The sequence below is a fragment of the Molossus molossus genome, unplaced genomic scaffold (genome assembly GCF_014108415.1).
Source record: "Molossus molossus isolate mMolMol1 unplaced genomic scaffold, mMolMol1.p scaffold_m16_p_6, whole genome shotgun sequence".
NCBI lineage: Eukaryota > Metazoa > Chordata > Mammalia > Chiroptera > Molossidae > Molossus > Molossus molossus.
In genome coordinates, this window is record NW_023425399.1 from 101487198 (window position 1) to 101500081 (window position 12884).

At 38.3% G+C, this 12884-nt stretch overlaps 1 protein-coding gene across 2 annotated transcripts in view; it reads left to right on the forward strand.

Moving 5' to 3' along the window:
• Positions 1-12884, forward strand: part of DCC (DCC netrin 1 receptor) — a 1071808-nt gene that overhangs the window by 514349 nt on the left and 544575 nt on the right. For both annotated transcript variants that reach the window (XM_036244835.1, XM_036244836.1), the window contains one exon: positions 4716-5000. In XM_036244835.1, the coding sequence (XP_036100728.1) occupies positions 4716-5000 (285 nt within the window). The remainder of the gene's footprint in view (positions 1-4715; positions 5001-12884) is intronic.

Genomic DNA, 12884 nt, shown 5'->3' on the forward strand with positions numbered 1-12884 from the left:
ACATTCCTGAGTGAAACAAAAACTTTGGTAACTTAGGAATACTGATCTTTTGACTGTGTTTGGAATGGACTTGGGTAAGAAAAGCGAAGGGATAGGAAGACCATTTGCGCTATGATTACAGTGGGTTAGATGCAATCTAACGAGACTCACCCAGGCTGTTTTCATGAACAGGCAGGCTCCTGTTGAGCAGGTAACTATTGTTCATGAGGATCTAGTTAAAATTATATCTGTATCTACCTATGAATAAAGCATAGGAATTGTTTGTATTGCATTAGAGCATTAAATGACTCTTCTGACAATGTTGCATTTCATTCTTATGAGTTACAGTGAGTTTAATGTTCATTACCAGGTGCTCATACTCATGCCTTGAATATATAGTACTAACTTGATAGCCTGTAACTTCTCCTTTTAATACTGTTGCTGGTTTGTGTAACACTGTGAGATGGGAGTGCTACAGTTCAGCGCAATATTGGGAGCATTAATTCAAGCCATATAGAGCCTCATAAACTTAGAATTGTTTTTGATGTGCAGCGTTTCTTTTGTAGAGACACAAGGATAATGCTACCGATCATATTTATAATTTTTCACTGTGTCAAATAATTAACTACTTGAAGTTTTCAAACATTACATTGTTAAGTTTTAAATAGGAGGCATTTCTGACCCCTGTTAATTAAGATCTGAAATCAGCACGGAATGCGTACTGAATAATTACGTGGAATTGTACCCGATTTCATTAAGTCTGATTATATTAATATACAATTTTATGCATTGTGTATGGTTCTTCCAGCTAGAAGAAGTTTACATAAAGGAACCAATTGTTGAGTATCATTTTGAACTATCCTTTCATTTTATATTTTATTCTATGTTCTAGATCTTTGCAAGTGAATGTTCTGAATGCCACAGACATTCAGATGTAAAATAGATATTTAGAATTTTATCCAATGTGCATAACTTATATAGGACCATATAGCTGAATATATAAAAATATCCAGATATTTTACCAACTTGCCAAATATATTTTATTTCTTACCTACATTGTATAAAATGTGTAGGTGAGAATAAAATATATTTTTTATTTTATGTGGGTACATGTATATGTGGGTACATTGTTCCCAACTTTATGTCCTTACTTACAAAATTAAATGCTAAGAATTAAGACCAAGAAGAAAACTATTCAATAAAAAAGTCGGAAATTAGTTTGAAAATCTGTTGACATGTATAATCACATCTTCTCATTGAAGCTCTGCCTTGTGTAGTATATATAAGTCATTCTTGGTTCAGGTGCATGCTTTAAATCTATCCCAAAGCCAATCAGGAGTAGATTGATGTACCTTCTTTTGAACAAACTCAAGACTATACACTACACATGACCTGGTAAATGGTTTTGGACCATGAGCCAGGGCACAGGCTAACAGGTTCCTTTTGTTCTTCACGCGGTGGCAGATCTAGCAGAGTCGCAGGTTACTTCTGATAACTAAGTGAGAACGGAATTAGGTTTGTGCCTGATACAAACCTAATTGTCTCTATAGTGTTGAGACAGACGCTCCACGGGTCCAGATTACAAAGCCTTAACCAGATGAGTGATTTTACTACCTATTTGTGTGGATTAAATTTCAATTGATAAATTAATATTTGCATCAATATTAATGTTTCTACATGGTCTGGAATCAATTATTCATACTATAGAACAACCTTAATATTGTCTCTTCAGGTCTGCAGACCTGTTTATGAGAGTGTAGCTGTAAGGAGAGGTATATCATCTTTGGTAGCTTGTACCTATTCCATATGTGACATTGATGGAATTTACTATTTCATACATTCATTAATCTTTCTTTTTTATTTTAACAGTTTTTAATGGAGGTTGTATATAAGATAACTTTATTTCTGCATCTTCTTAATTATCTCTTCTTTGGATTTGCTCTTTTCCTTTCCTACTTGGTGACATTTGGCTTTACGTTCAAGGACCTTTTGGTGGTCTTTGTCTAGCTTTAGTCTAGTGATAACCACCTTGCTGGGGTAAATGCTCACATAAACAGGTGTACCACTAGCTTCCTCTTGTTGCACTCATTCATTGTAGATGACATGTCTTCCTGTAGGCCTGGACTACTTTGCCAATTTGCTGCCTTTGTAGTATCCTCATGCAACCTGAACGTCATCATCCTTTCAGATGGGCATGGTGGAACACTGTACTTCTGTCTGAGCTGTGTGTAGAGAGGAGAAGACACAATCTTCCTAGGAATGTGGGAAGATACATTGAAATGACCTTTATGATTCTTGCTCTGGTCAGAAGTCACAAAAGGATTGAACTTAATGTTGACTGCTGGCTCTTCTGTGATAGCTGCCTGTTTCACTAGTCTTGTGGTTCAGAATTCTAATTTCTGGCCCAGCTGGTTGGAACAACATCCTGATAGCCAAGGTTGTGGGTTTGATCCCCAGCCAAGGTACATACAAGAAGCAACCAATGAATGTGTAAATAAGTAGAACAATACATTGATGTTTTTCTCTCTCTCCTTTCCTCCCTTTCTCTAAAATAAAAAAAGGATTCCTAAAAGGGATGTGAAATGTCACCTTTACTTAGGGAAGGGGACTTCTCTACAGCATTTCCAATTGTCTCTCACATTACATGATGGTGTTTTGACCTAGACCATTTTGCCTTTGCCCTTTTAACTCCGGCAAAATTTTCATCAGATTGTAGAGAAAATTAGGTCTGGGAGAATTAATTGATCCAAAATATTACTAACTGTATTTAAACCTGAATACAAAAGAATTTGTTACTGACTGAATATTGACTAAATAAAATTTAAATCTGGACCTAGGAAATTTTGAGTTAGTTAAAATAAATCTATAAAATAAAAATTTCAGTAACATAAAATATGGTCAGCAAAACTTGATGTGAACCCCAAGCCAATGAATGATTCAAACTTTGTGAAATGCTCGTACAATGAAAAGAATTCCAGTAAGAGTAAAGTGAAAATAGAAATACTGCAATATAACTGTGATGAATTATAACTTGATTCAAGGAATTAGTTATTTCGTTAACTCTAAAAATAAAACGTATCTATCAGCATGATTCATAACATAATGTTTGTTTGTATTCATAAAAAAGGTTTTTATGGTCAAAGGATTTAGGTCACAATTATCTATCTGTTTTAAAAAATGGGTCTCAGAGGCTTACAGCATCGTCTTCCTTTCTCGGGTACAACGTCATGTGGAGGAGGCTTCTCTATCACCATGCTTAAGCTCAGTGGTGGCCACTTGTTTGTTTGTTGTAGTTTCTCTTTCCCCTACATTTTCTTAACACTCTGTGTGAATGCATCATTTTCACATTACTTCACAAGGACATCATAGTGGTTATGTCAGTTGAGTTAGCACTTTTCCCATATTTTAGCTGTTTTTTGGTGGTCTGAGCTAATGGGTAACCAATGTTGTCATTGCAAGACATCCTTGGCAATAACCATCTGAGAAGTGTGAAGGAAAACAAAGAAAAAGTGTAATTACTCACAGGTCCTGGAAACCACACGGCACATCGAAGGCCAGACAGTGAAGTCACGGGTGGCAGGAGGGGTAGAGAGAGAGCATGTGTGAGCTGGACGTTCTCCTTTTTTGGGGTCGAGGGTGGGGACCTCGGGTTTCATGGGCTTATTCTTTATGGGTGAATTGAAAACATAACAATGGAAAGAGAAAAAATAAGAGGCCCAACACGGCTTCCCTTGGGCATTTGCATTGCAAGAAGAAAAGCCAATTCTGTGGGCTTAGCTACAATAACCCATAGAAATGACACGAGTTACCAAACAACTCACATCTGGCAGACAGATCAGTCGGAATAGACGCCAACCTGTTCTAATTCTAATTTAAGCATGTTTTCACTACACCACAACCCTAACTGGTAAATATGGATGCCTATTTACCATAAAGACTGTTCTCTGTTACTATAATGGGTGATTAATATCACTCATTTTTCTTGAAGCTGCCCTAGGCTGGGCCATGTGGCCAGTCCATCATAATCCCGTAATTGTATAGCTCTTTGTTCCAAGTGGGATTACAGAATGAGCGACCAGGATTGAAAGAACCAGGTGTCATTTGCAGGATTGCCACGTCGTAACTGTGAACTAGTTTGTAGAATTCCATTTTCTGAGCCTTTATTTCCTAATGTGTACAATTAGGATGATACTGTCTGCTCTGTTTATTTTACAAGGCTGTTTTATTAACCAACAATAACAAAACAGTGAACTTGTAGAGATTAATGGCACCGTCATTATCGCATTTTAGCCACAGGAACTACGGATGCGCCAGACACAGACTGGGGTAAAATGAAAAGAGCAAACAAGATGAAACATGGGAGCAGCCCTGGCCGGTTTGGCTCAGCGGTTAGAGCCTCGGCCTACGGTCCGGAGAGACCTGGGTTCGGTTCCCGCTAAGGGCATGTACTTCGGATGTAGTTGGTCCCCGGCCCTGGTTGGTCGTGCGGGTGGCAGCCACTCGATGTGTCCCTTTCACGTCGATGTTTCTCTCTCTCTCTCTCTTCCTCTCTCTCCCTCCCACTCTATCTGTACAAAAAATGTCCTCGGGTGAGGATAAAAAGAAAAAAGAAGAAACATGGGAGCACATCTGGTAAAATACAATTTTCTATAAAGGATACAAGTATGACTATTTTCATCGATGACTGTCATATCTCCTCTGAAAGGTTCATTGCTCCTTCTCTGTTTTTCCCGTAGGACCACTGAGGTTTCTCTCCCAGACAGAATCTGTCACGGCCTTCATGGGAGACACAGTGTTACTCAAGTGTGAAGTCATCGGGGAGCCTATGCCAACGATACACTGGCAGAAAAACCAGCAAGACCTGACTCCCATCCTGGGCGACCCCCGAGTGGTGGTCTTGCCCTCTGGCGCCTTGCAGATCAGCAGACTGCAGCCTGGGGACACCGGGGTCTACCGGTGCTCGGCCCGGAACCCAGCCAGCTCGCGAGCGGGGAATGAAGCCGAGGTCCGAGTTTTATCAGGTAGTGCAGTGCCCTTGATTCCTTCTGAGGTCATATTTTCTAAAGTAGTTTAAACAATCATTTTTTCCTTTAACAAAGTGTTTGTGTTCAAGTTCCTTATTGTTCATTGGGGGTTTGTTTTATATTTTTTTCTTTCCCGTTGTCTCTGGGCCATTAGATGGGGGTGTGCCAAAAGCTTTTCTTGTGTTCATGGCTCGTGGCTGAAGTTTCCAGAGAAACAGATATTCTCCTTGTCTTTGGCTTTATTCATGCAGGCATGTACTCATTCCATTAATGTATGAGCGACTCTTTGCGCGGAGCCTGTTGCTAAGCTTTGTTTATGTATTAATTTTCCTCTACTAACATTTTCTAAAGATGATAGTGATGCTTAGGGAGGCTAAGAACCTTCCCAAGGTTAATATTAAACATTGATTTACTCATCCTTTCATCCACTCATTTTTGAGTAGCACTGTGCTAAGTACTAGGGCTATATAATGACTAAGACTGACAGAGCCTGGTTATTAGAGTTCTGGGTGAACGTGGACATATACATAATTACAATGAAGAGTGATTAATGTTATGATAAGGAAAATGGTTTCTCCCCATCTCTCTTTCTCTTGTCTGGTAAACATCTAAGATCCTGGGCTTAGTTTTCTCTCTGAAATAATCAGAGATTGGGTTGGATGTTCTCTGGGATCTTGTCTCTTCCAACAATCGCTACTATTTAATATCTGCTTTCTCCTTTAGTCTCACTCGTGAGGTTTACTTAGACTTACTTTTGAGAATCACCAAAAAGGCACATGATGAGAAACCGCGAGGGCTCCCTGTCAAAGCATTGCTGCTGGCGCTGCCCCTGCCCAGTGTGGTGACCACAAACCCTCAGCCAGGGTCACGTGCCTACGTCACTCCAAAAGCACGTGGGCAATTTGATGGGAAGCGTCCAGGTACTTTAATAAGGACAGGTCCAACGCCTCTTCTGATTCTTCTGTGTATTCCTTCTTCCATTAGTCACAGAGATACTGACTTAAACGTGCAAATGACCATCAGCAACACTGTTACCTTCCATCCCAGAGGAAGAGGAAGATGCAAACTTAGCATTTATTCCAAAAACATACATGCCTTTATGTAGGCATCCATTCAATGCACGAACATTTTAAATATTTATATTCACATATCCTAAATAATGCATCTGCTAAGTCTGTCACATGGGAAACTTTAGGTACACTACCTAGAAAATTGGCAAGACTATGTTTGACTTTCTCAATATGACTGAGAGGTATTTCTAGAGGTATTAAGGGATAAAGTTGGGCTAATTAAATATTAAATCTGAAATGGAAAGTTTTGAAACACACAGACATTATCATCAAATCACCATTTACCTTTCTATGTTCACCTTGTAAAAACGTATTTGCTTTGTAATCCATGGAGATGTATTTAAAGCCAAATTTCATATTGTTAGTTTGGCTAAATCAAGATTATGTTGGTATACTTTGGAGGTGTCTAGGTTTTTCTCACCAGAATGGAAACTGAAAAAAAATTGAATTCATTACATTTAATGAGAACTTTTCTCCAAGTTCTATTTGAATTATATAAAATTGAAAAAGGATTTATGAGCTGAGGTAATAAACACACCCACACCCACATTCATATCCACACATATGTCCTTGTCATGCTTGATTAAGCTTTTTTTCATTTGGTATTGATCACATAAAGGGGTTGCTGAAGGAACATGTTTGTACCACTTACTCTTAAGTCTGCAAGTTGGTTTAGAGGTCAAATTCACAGATCCACAACAATACAAAAATGAGTGAGAGGATGGATGAATGGAAGGATGGATGGATGGATGGATGGATGGATGGATGGATGGGTGGATGAATAAATGGTTCAGCCCAGCTTCTGTTAGTTGCCATTTATGGTTCTCCCATTTTAAAAATCATGGTTATTCTTTCTGAGTCAATTTCCACCTTCCAATTTCAGGGAGTACCAATTTAAGGAGTAATACATTACATATATATATATTGCCCATTCTCTATACTAACACTTATTTAATCCAGTATGATGAAATCCATTAAAACAGAAACCTATCATATTATTAACATGGTTTAGAAGCATCAAAGTGGAACCTGAATCATTACCACTCTTTAAAAATATGTATTTTTCCATGGTCATTTAGTTGAGTGAGGAAGTTACCCTTATTGCCTTTGTTTGACACATAAATGCTAATTAGAAGTTCTGCAACTTTGTCCAACACTTGTTTTTCCCACGGTTCATATAGAGAGTATTCAAATTTGTGTGTATGTGTGTATAGACAGTTATCTACTTCTAAATAATATATATGTTATTGTACTTATTCAAGGTTATGGGAACTACATTTTAAGTTACAACTTTTATATAACAGATGTTTAATATTACCCAATAATTGAGATCTATTAAATGCAGATATTAAAACTCAAATAGCAATTTAGGAATGCTGTCTTTCACAAGCCGTTTTAGTTTATTCACTAAATAAGTACTTTATTCATCAAACTTTAAAATAAATCTCATATACCTGCCATCATGCTGGTTGTTAGGGAGACAGAGTTGGAAGACTGTGCCCTGAAACAGCTGCGGTCCAGTGAGGGACACAGACAAAGCAGCATGTGATCTGTGCTGTCGAAGAAGTAAGCACAGAACGCCATTATGGTGCAGGAGGAAAAACCACGTGGGCACCAACCTTGAACAAGTAATAGCCAGGCAAAGAAAAGTACACACCAGGAGGGAAAAAAAAGAGCATTTATAAGCAAAGTGTAGAGGAAAGAGAAAAAAAAAAACTTTTCAGAGTAACTGCACACATTCTGTTTCACTGGATCACAGGGCACCGCAAAGGTTGGAGGGAGACAAGTTACAAGGAAGGAAGATAAATGGGAGAAAGGAAGATAAAGTAGAATGTGGCATTAATCCTTCCAAGACTTGATCAAAGGCTGCTACTAAAGTGTTAGTACAAGGGATTCAGAACTGCAGATGGGTGGAGAGATATGAAGGGTAGGTCTGTGGTCCCTGAGCTTCAGGCTCAGTAAAAGCTGGGGAGTGGCACTTCCCACTGAGATTGGGAGTGGGGTAGTGGTGTATTGTGATCAAAATAAATAGCAAATTTTTAAAAGAGATTTTCTCGAAACTTCATATTTTTCAGATTAAATGAATAATTGTTTCAATCAATGATAGGAAAATTGGTACCTAACTTAATTTTTTGATTAATGTTTTAAGACAGAAGTTGAATTTTTGCTTATGAGGAATTGTACATTTTTAGCACCTTAATTTATTATTAAAATGTAAAGATTTTTTTTGAAATATTGATAACAATACACTAAGAGTTGAGATGCTTTAAAATATCTTATTATATGTGGTAGAGAATATATGAGGGGTTGAAGTGGCCATGGTGATTGTCGAGTTCCCTTTATTCAGTTCTCATCACTCCTGAGTGCCAAGTAGTACTTTCAGTTGCTGACATATACATTTGCTTTGGACACTGGGTTGAATAAAATAACTGGCCCATATGTTAGAACTCTTGCTTCAGTTTTCTTAATGGTCTCATTGAATGGATCAACTTGTAATTCAGTCTATTGTTCATTCATTTAACTACAAGTACATGACTCTGGGCCCTGGATAGACCTGAACTAAATATCTGTAGAATTAGAGTCATTGGCTTTTAATGAAATAAATTGGACTAAAGTGTATTTCAAATAAAATTTCTATTTAATATTTATTTTTATTGAAATAAATTTTAACAAAAACCATTTCAAAATAATATTATTTAAAGAGAAAATTATGTTTTTTAGTTTAAAAAATAGTTTCATTATTTGGGTCATCACTAAGAATGATTACTAACTCAACAGGTACATTAAAATTTTGGTTTTGCCCAGCCAGTGTGGGTCGGTGGTTGAGGGTCAACCCATGCACCAAGAGGTTGCCAGTTCGATTCCTGGTCAGGGCACATGCCTAGGTAGTGGGCCTGATCCCCAGTGGGGGGGGCATGCAGGAGGCAACCAATCGATATTCTCTCTCATCAATGTTTCCATCTCTCTCTCTCTCTCTCTCCCTTCCACTTTCTCTAAAAATCAATAAAGAAAAAAAAAATTTTAAATTTTTTAAATTTTGCATGTCTATAATTCTTATGTCTCTAGTGATCTCTCCTTCACCAAATCACTAGGTTTTCTATTTCATCCTTTACCTTGACTAATGTTAGATATTGATTTTACGATCTCCTCCTATCTCCCATTCTCTGATAGGTTGCTATTTCACATAAGGTCACAAGCAAAAACAATATACCTGTCATCGTCCTCCACATGGGGGGATGAAGGTTTCTAAAAGGAGAGAACCTGCTTTTCCCAAGAGTCTATTGAACTTGGCACATGGTCAGCTCCACATTTACTAGGATTATGACATTTCGCAGCCCTGAGTGGATGACCGAAGGGGCAGGCGGTCTGCCCTGACCTGTACACGAAGGGACATTCTCTGCAAGTTTGTGGAAGCCAAACCTATAACTGGTGAAGCAGAGGTCACAAAGATTAACGACAGAACTTGGGGACCATCCTCCTTTCGTCTTTTCTACACCAATTTATTCCTGGAACAAAAAACAAACATTTTTTCATGAGTTATGGACACATCTTTATTGATTCAACAATGACCACTTAAGAAATATTCCAAATACTTTCTGGTTCTTTATTAAAAAAATGGGAATTAGAATAAAAAACACACTGCTTTTCTAGAAAGTGTTAAATGTCATTTTACACATTTGTATAAAATATGAAGATTTCTGGGTTCTCTAAATTAATTTTGACACATCACAATAGCAACATTTGTTTTCTGGGATTCTACTGTCAGCTGTAAAATATAGGGGGAAAAAATTCCATAAATGAAAAAATCATTTCCTTCGGACCTCCTCCTGACAGGCTCCGATCTGCCTGTGAGACAGGGGTAGGGCCACACGCCAGTGATGAGAATAGACACCCTCCTTTCTTCCGGCACACTTGAGCTACACATAGCAATGTGTGTGCATGGTTGGAGAAAGAAAGAGGAAATATGGACAGATGTAGGGATATTTGCAGAGAAGTAATGCCATTTTTAGTTCTGAATTGGTGTAAAAGAGAAAGGGAAATAAGAGAACCCTGGAGCGATGAATAATTGCTCCTGAGGACTGAATGGCTTCTCTTCCCAGCCTCTGTTCAACGCCCCTGGCTTTCGGCCATGCCAAGGCTTCTACTTTTTAGTAAATAAATGCCGATTGCCGTCATCAGCCTGGATTGGGCTGGTTTTAATAAAAGACACTCTGAACAGAATTGGAAGGGGTTTCTTGGGATGTTTCCCCGAGAGCACATATTGCAGGCATGCCTCAGAGACCACTGTTCAGAGCACCGCAGTAACGAGGGTGTCGCAGTCAAACAAGTAAACATCTTTTTGCTCTTGGAGGGTCTTGCCTTCAATTTGTAAAATATGCAACACCTAAGTGGGCATGCATCGTACCTGCTGGTGTTTGAAGACACATGGACCTGTTGAATTTCCTAAAATAGACCTGGATGGGGGATGCTAAGGAGCCAGCAGGGGAGACCAGGTCTGTGAAGTTAAGTTAGTTTGTAGCTCCTATGCCTGGGAAGACATCAAAGAGAATACCCAGTGGTAGCTTGTAGTGCCCTTTCATTTCCAACTGGAGAAAAAAAGGGGGGGTTGCATTCAGAAAGCATAAAAAGGAAAAGCAAATACTGGTTATTTTAAGGAAGACAGTCATCAAACTGTGAAAACCAGTATTTTTTTCTTGCTGACACAGATGTCAAGAGTCCATAATTAAATTTCTCTATGCCTCAGTTATTCTTCAGATTCAGCCATGTAAGCTTAGCATTGATGCTCCTAAACTGTAGTTTAGAAACGTGGCCCCATTGAAAGAAAGCCGTCGTCATCCCAGGGTGTGCACGCATTCCGGGTGCCCAGGATAGTCCCAGTCACACCCGATGTCCTAGAATATTATAAAGAGAGTTACTATTTTCTCTAAACCATATCCCAGCTTGCATCATTTATAGTCATCCTGGTCCTCTATTAGGAGGGGAGACAAAATATGTGACCCCGAGGCATTTGGGAAAACCGATGAGGGCAGAGAGTCACATATAGGTTCTAGCTGGCCTCACAGACTGAGATAATTTGGCCAGTGTGTCATGTCCAATGGAAACTTCTTTTTCAGGGAGAAAAATGCCCTTAAACAGACAATAATCTCTCCACTTCACTAGTGTGTCCTCCCCATACCTCTTAGGACATAGGCCCTGAAGGCGGTGACTTTGTATTTCTGAATATATGAAATGTAGGTAAATGTGTCAGATAATATGACCTAAGATGTGTCCTAACTTTTAAAGATCTATTGCTCAAAGAGAGTGACTGGAAATATTTAACTTTTGTATTGCCTCCCTTCTTAAATGAAAGAAAAAAAAAATGATGTTGAAGATTTTGATGAGAATGAGGATGAGGAAGAAGAGGAGGAGGAAGTTATTTAATTTATCAAATTCTACTTGAAAGATGCCAAACCAGTTCCATGTTGAAAGGAAAGGGGCTTTTTGACCATCTCGGAAGAAGAGCTACCGTGGAGACTGTCTCCCTCGGTTCTGACGCTGCCGTGTGGCCCACGGCGGTTCTTGAAATGATTTCAGGAGATCTGGGAGGTGAAACCTATTCTCAAGGTCTCACTGTGTCGACTTAAAAATATCTTTGATAAAGCAGCAAAGATTGTTAATGATATGAAATATCAACCCTTAAATACACATCTTTTTAAAAGTCTGCGTGTCAAAATGGAAGATACCCATGAAGGATATGAAGGTACAGTGGTTTTTGAGGGATAAACACCTCTGTGAACATTTGAGTTTCAAGCTAAATTAGCTACCTTGTTCCCCCATGGAGCACCTTTTTCACTTGAAAGGACAGTCGACAGAAAAACTGTAGCTATTCAGACTAGGGTCCTAGGTAGACATTTTCTCAAAAATGAAAGTGGGCCAGTGAGTTCAAGGAAAACAGTATTTGCTGCCAAGGATGGATTCAAGCTTTTAGGCTAAATTAGAAATTTGGAAAACTTGTATCCACCGCTGGGAGCTTGATGGGACTGGTGGTGATAGTGACAAATGAGATTTTTAATAGCGTAGCGTGAAATGTGTCAACATTTGGAAGATCTGACTAATTCAGTATACCGTTCCAAATTGCCATTGATGGATGTGACAAAACCACACGTGGGGAAAAGATGTGTTCAAAATGCAAGATAGACAAATGGAGTTTTACATAGCATAAAATGTTTATTGACGTGGTGTCAGATTCCACATAACAGTGAACTTTCAATAAATTATTTATTGAGTTTTGGTTTAGAGTTAAAGGATAAAGTCTACAATTATCTGAGAACACCATTAAAATGTGCCTCAGTTATTTTCATGTAATTCAACCAAATCGACATATTGGAACAAAGTACACGAAGTAACACTATAATTTAGTTATCTTCTATGAAACTGCTCATTTAAAAATTTACCAAAAATACAGGGTGGGGCAAAGTAGGTTTAAAGTTGTTTGTATGGAAAAATAATACAATAATTAATAGATAATAACACAAGAATAAACTCTGTGTTTTGCATACTCACCACTAATTATAAACCTATAAACTCATCCTGTATAAAGTACTACCACTCTTCTCACTAATATTTTTGTTTTAGAAAACAGAAGGTTGTTTGTTTGTTTGTTTGTTTTTCATTATTGATTTTAGAGAGAGAGGAAGGGAGAGAAAGAGAAAAATCAATATGAGAGAGAAACATCAGTTGGTTGCCTCCCATACGTGCTCTGACTGGGGATCAAACCTGCAAACTAGGTATGTGCCCTGACTGGGAATTGAACCCACACTTTTTGGTATTC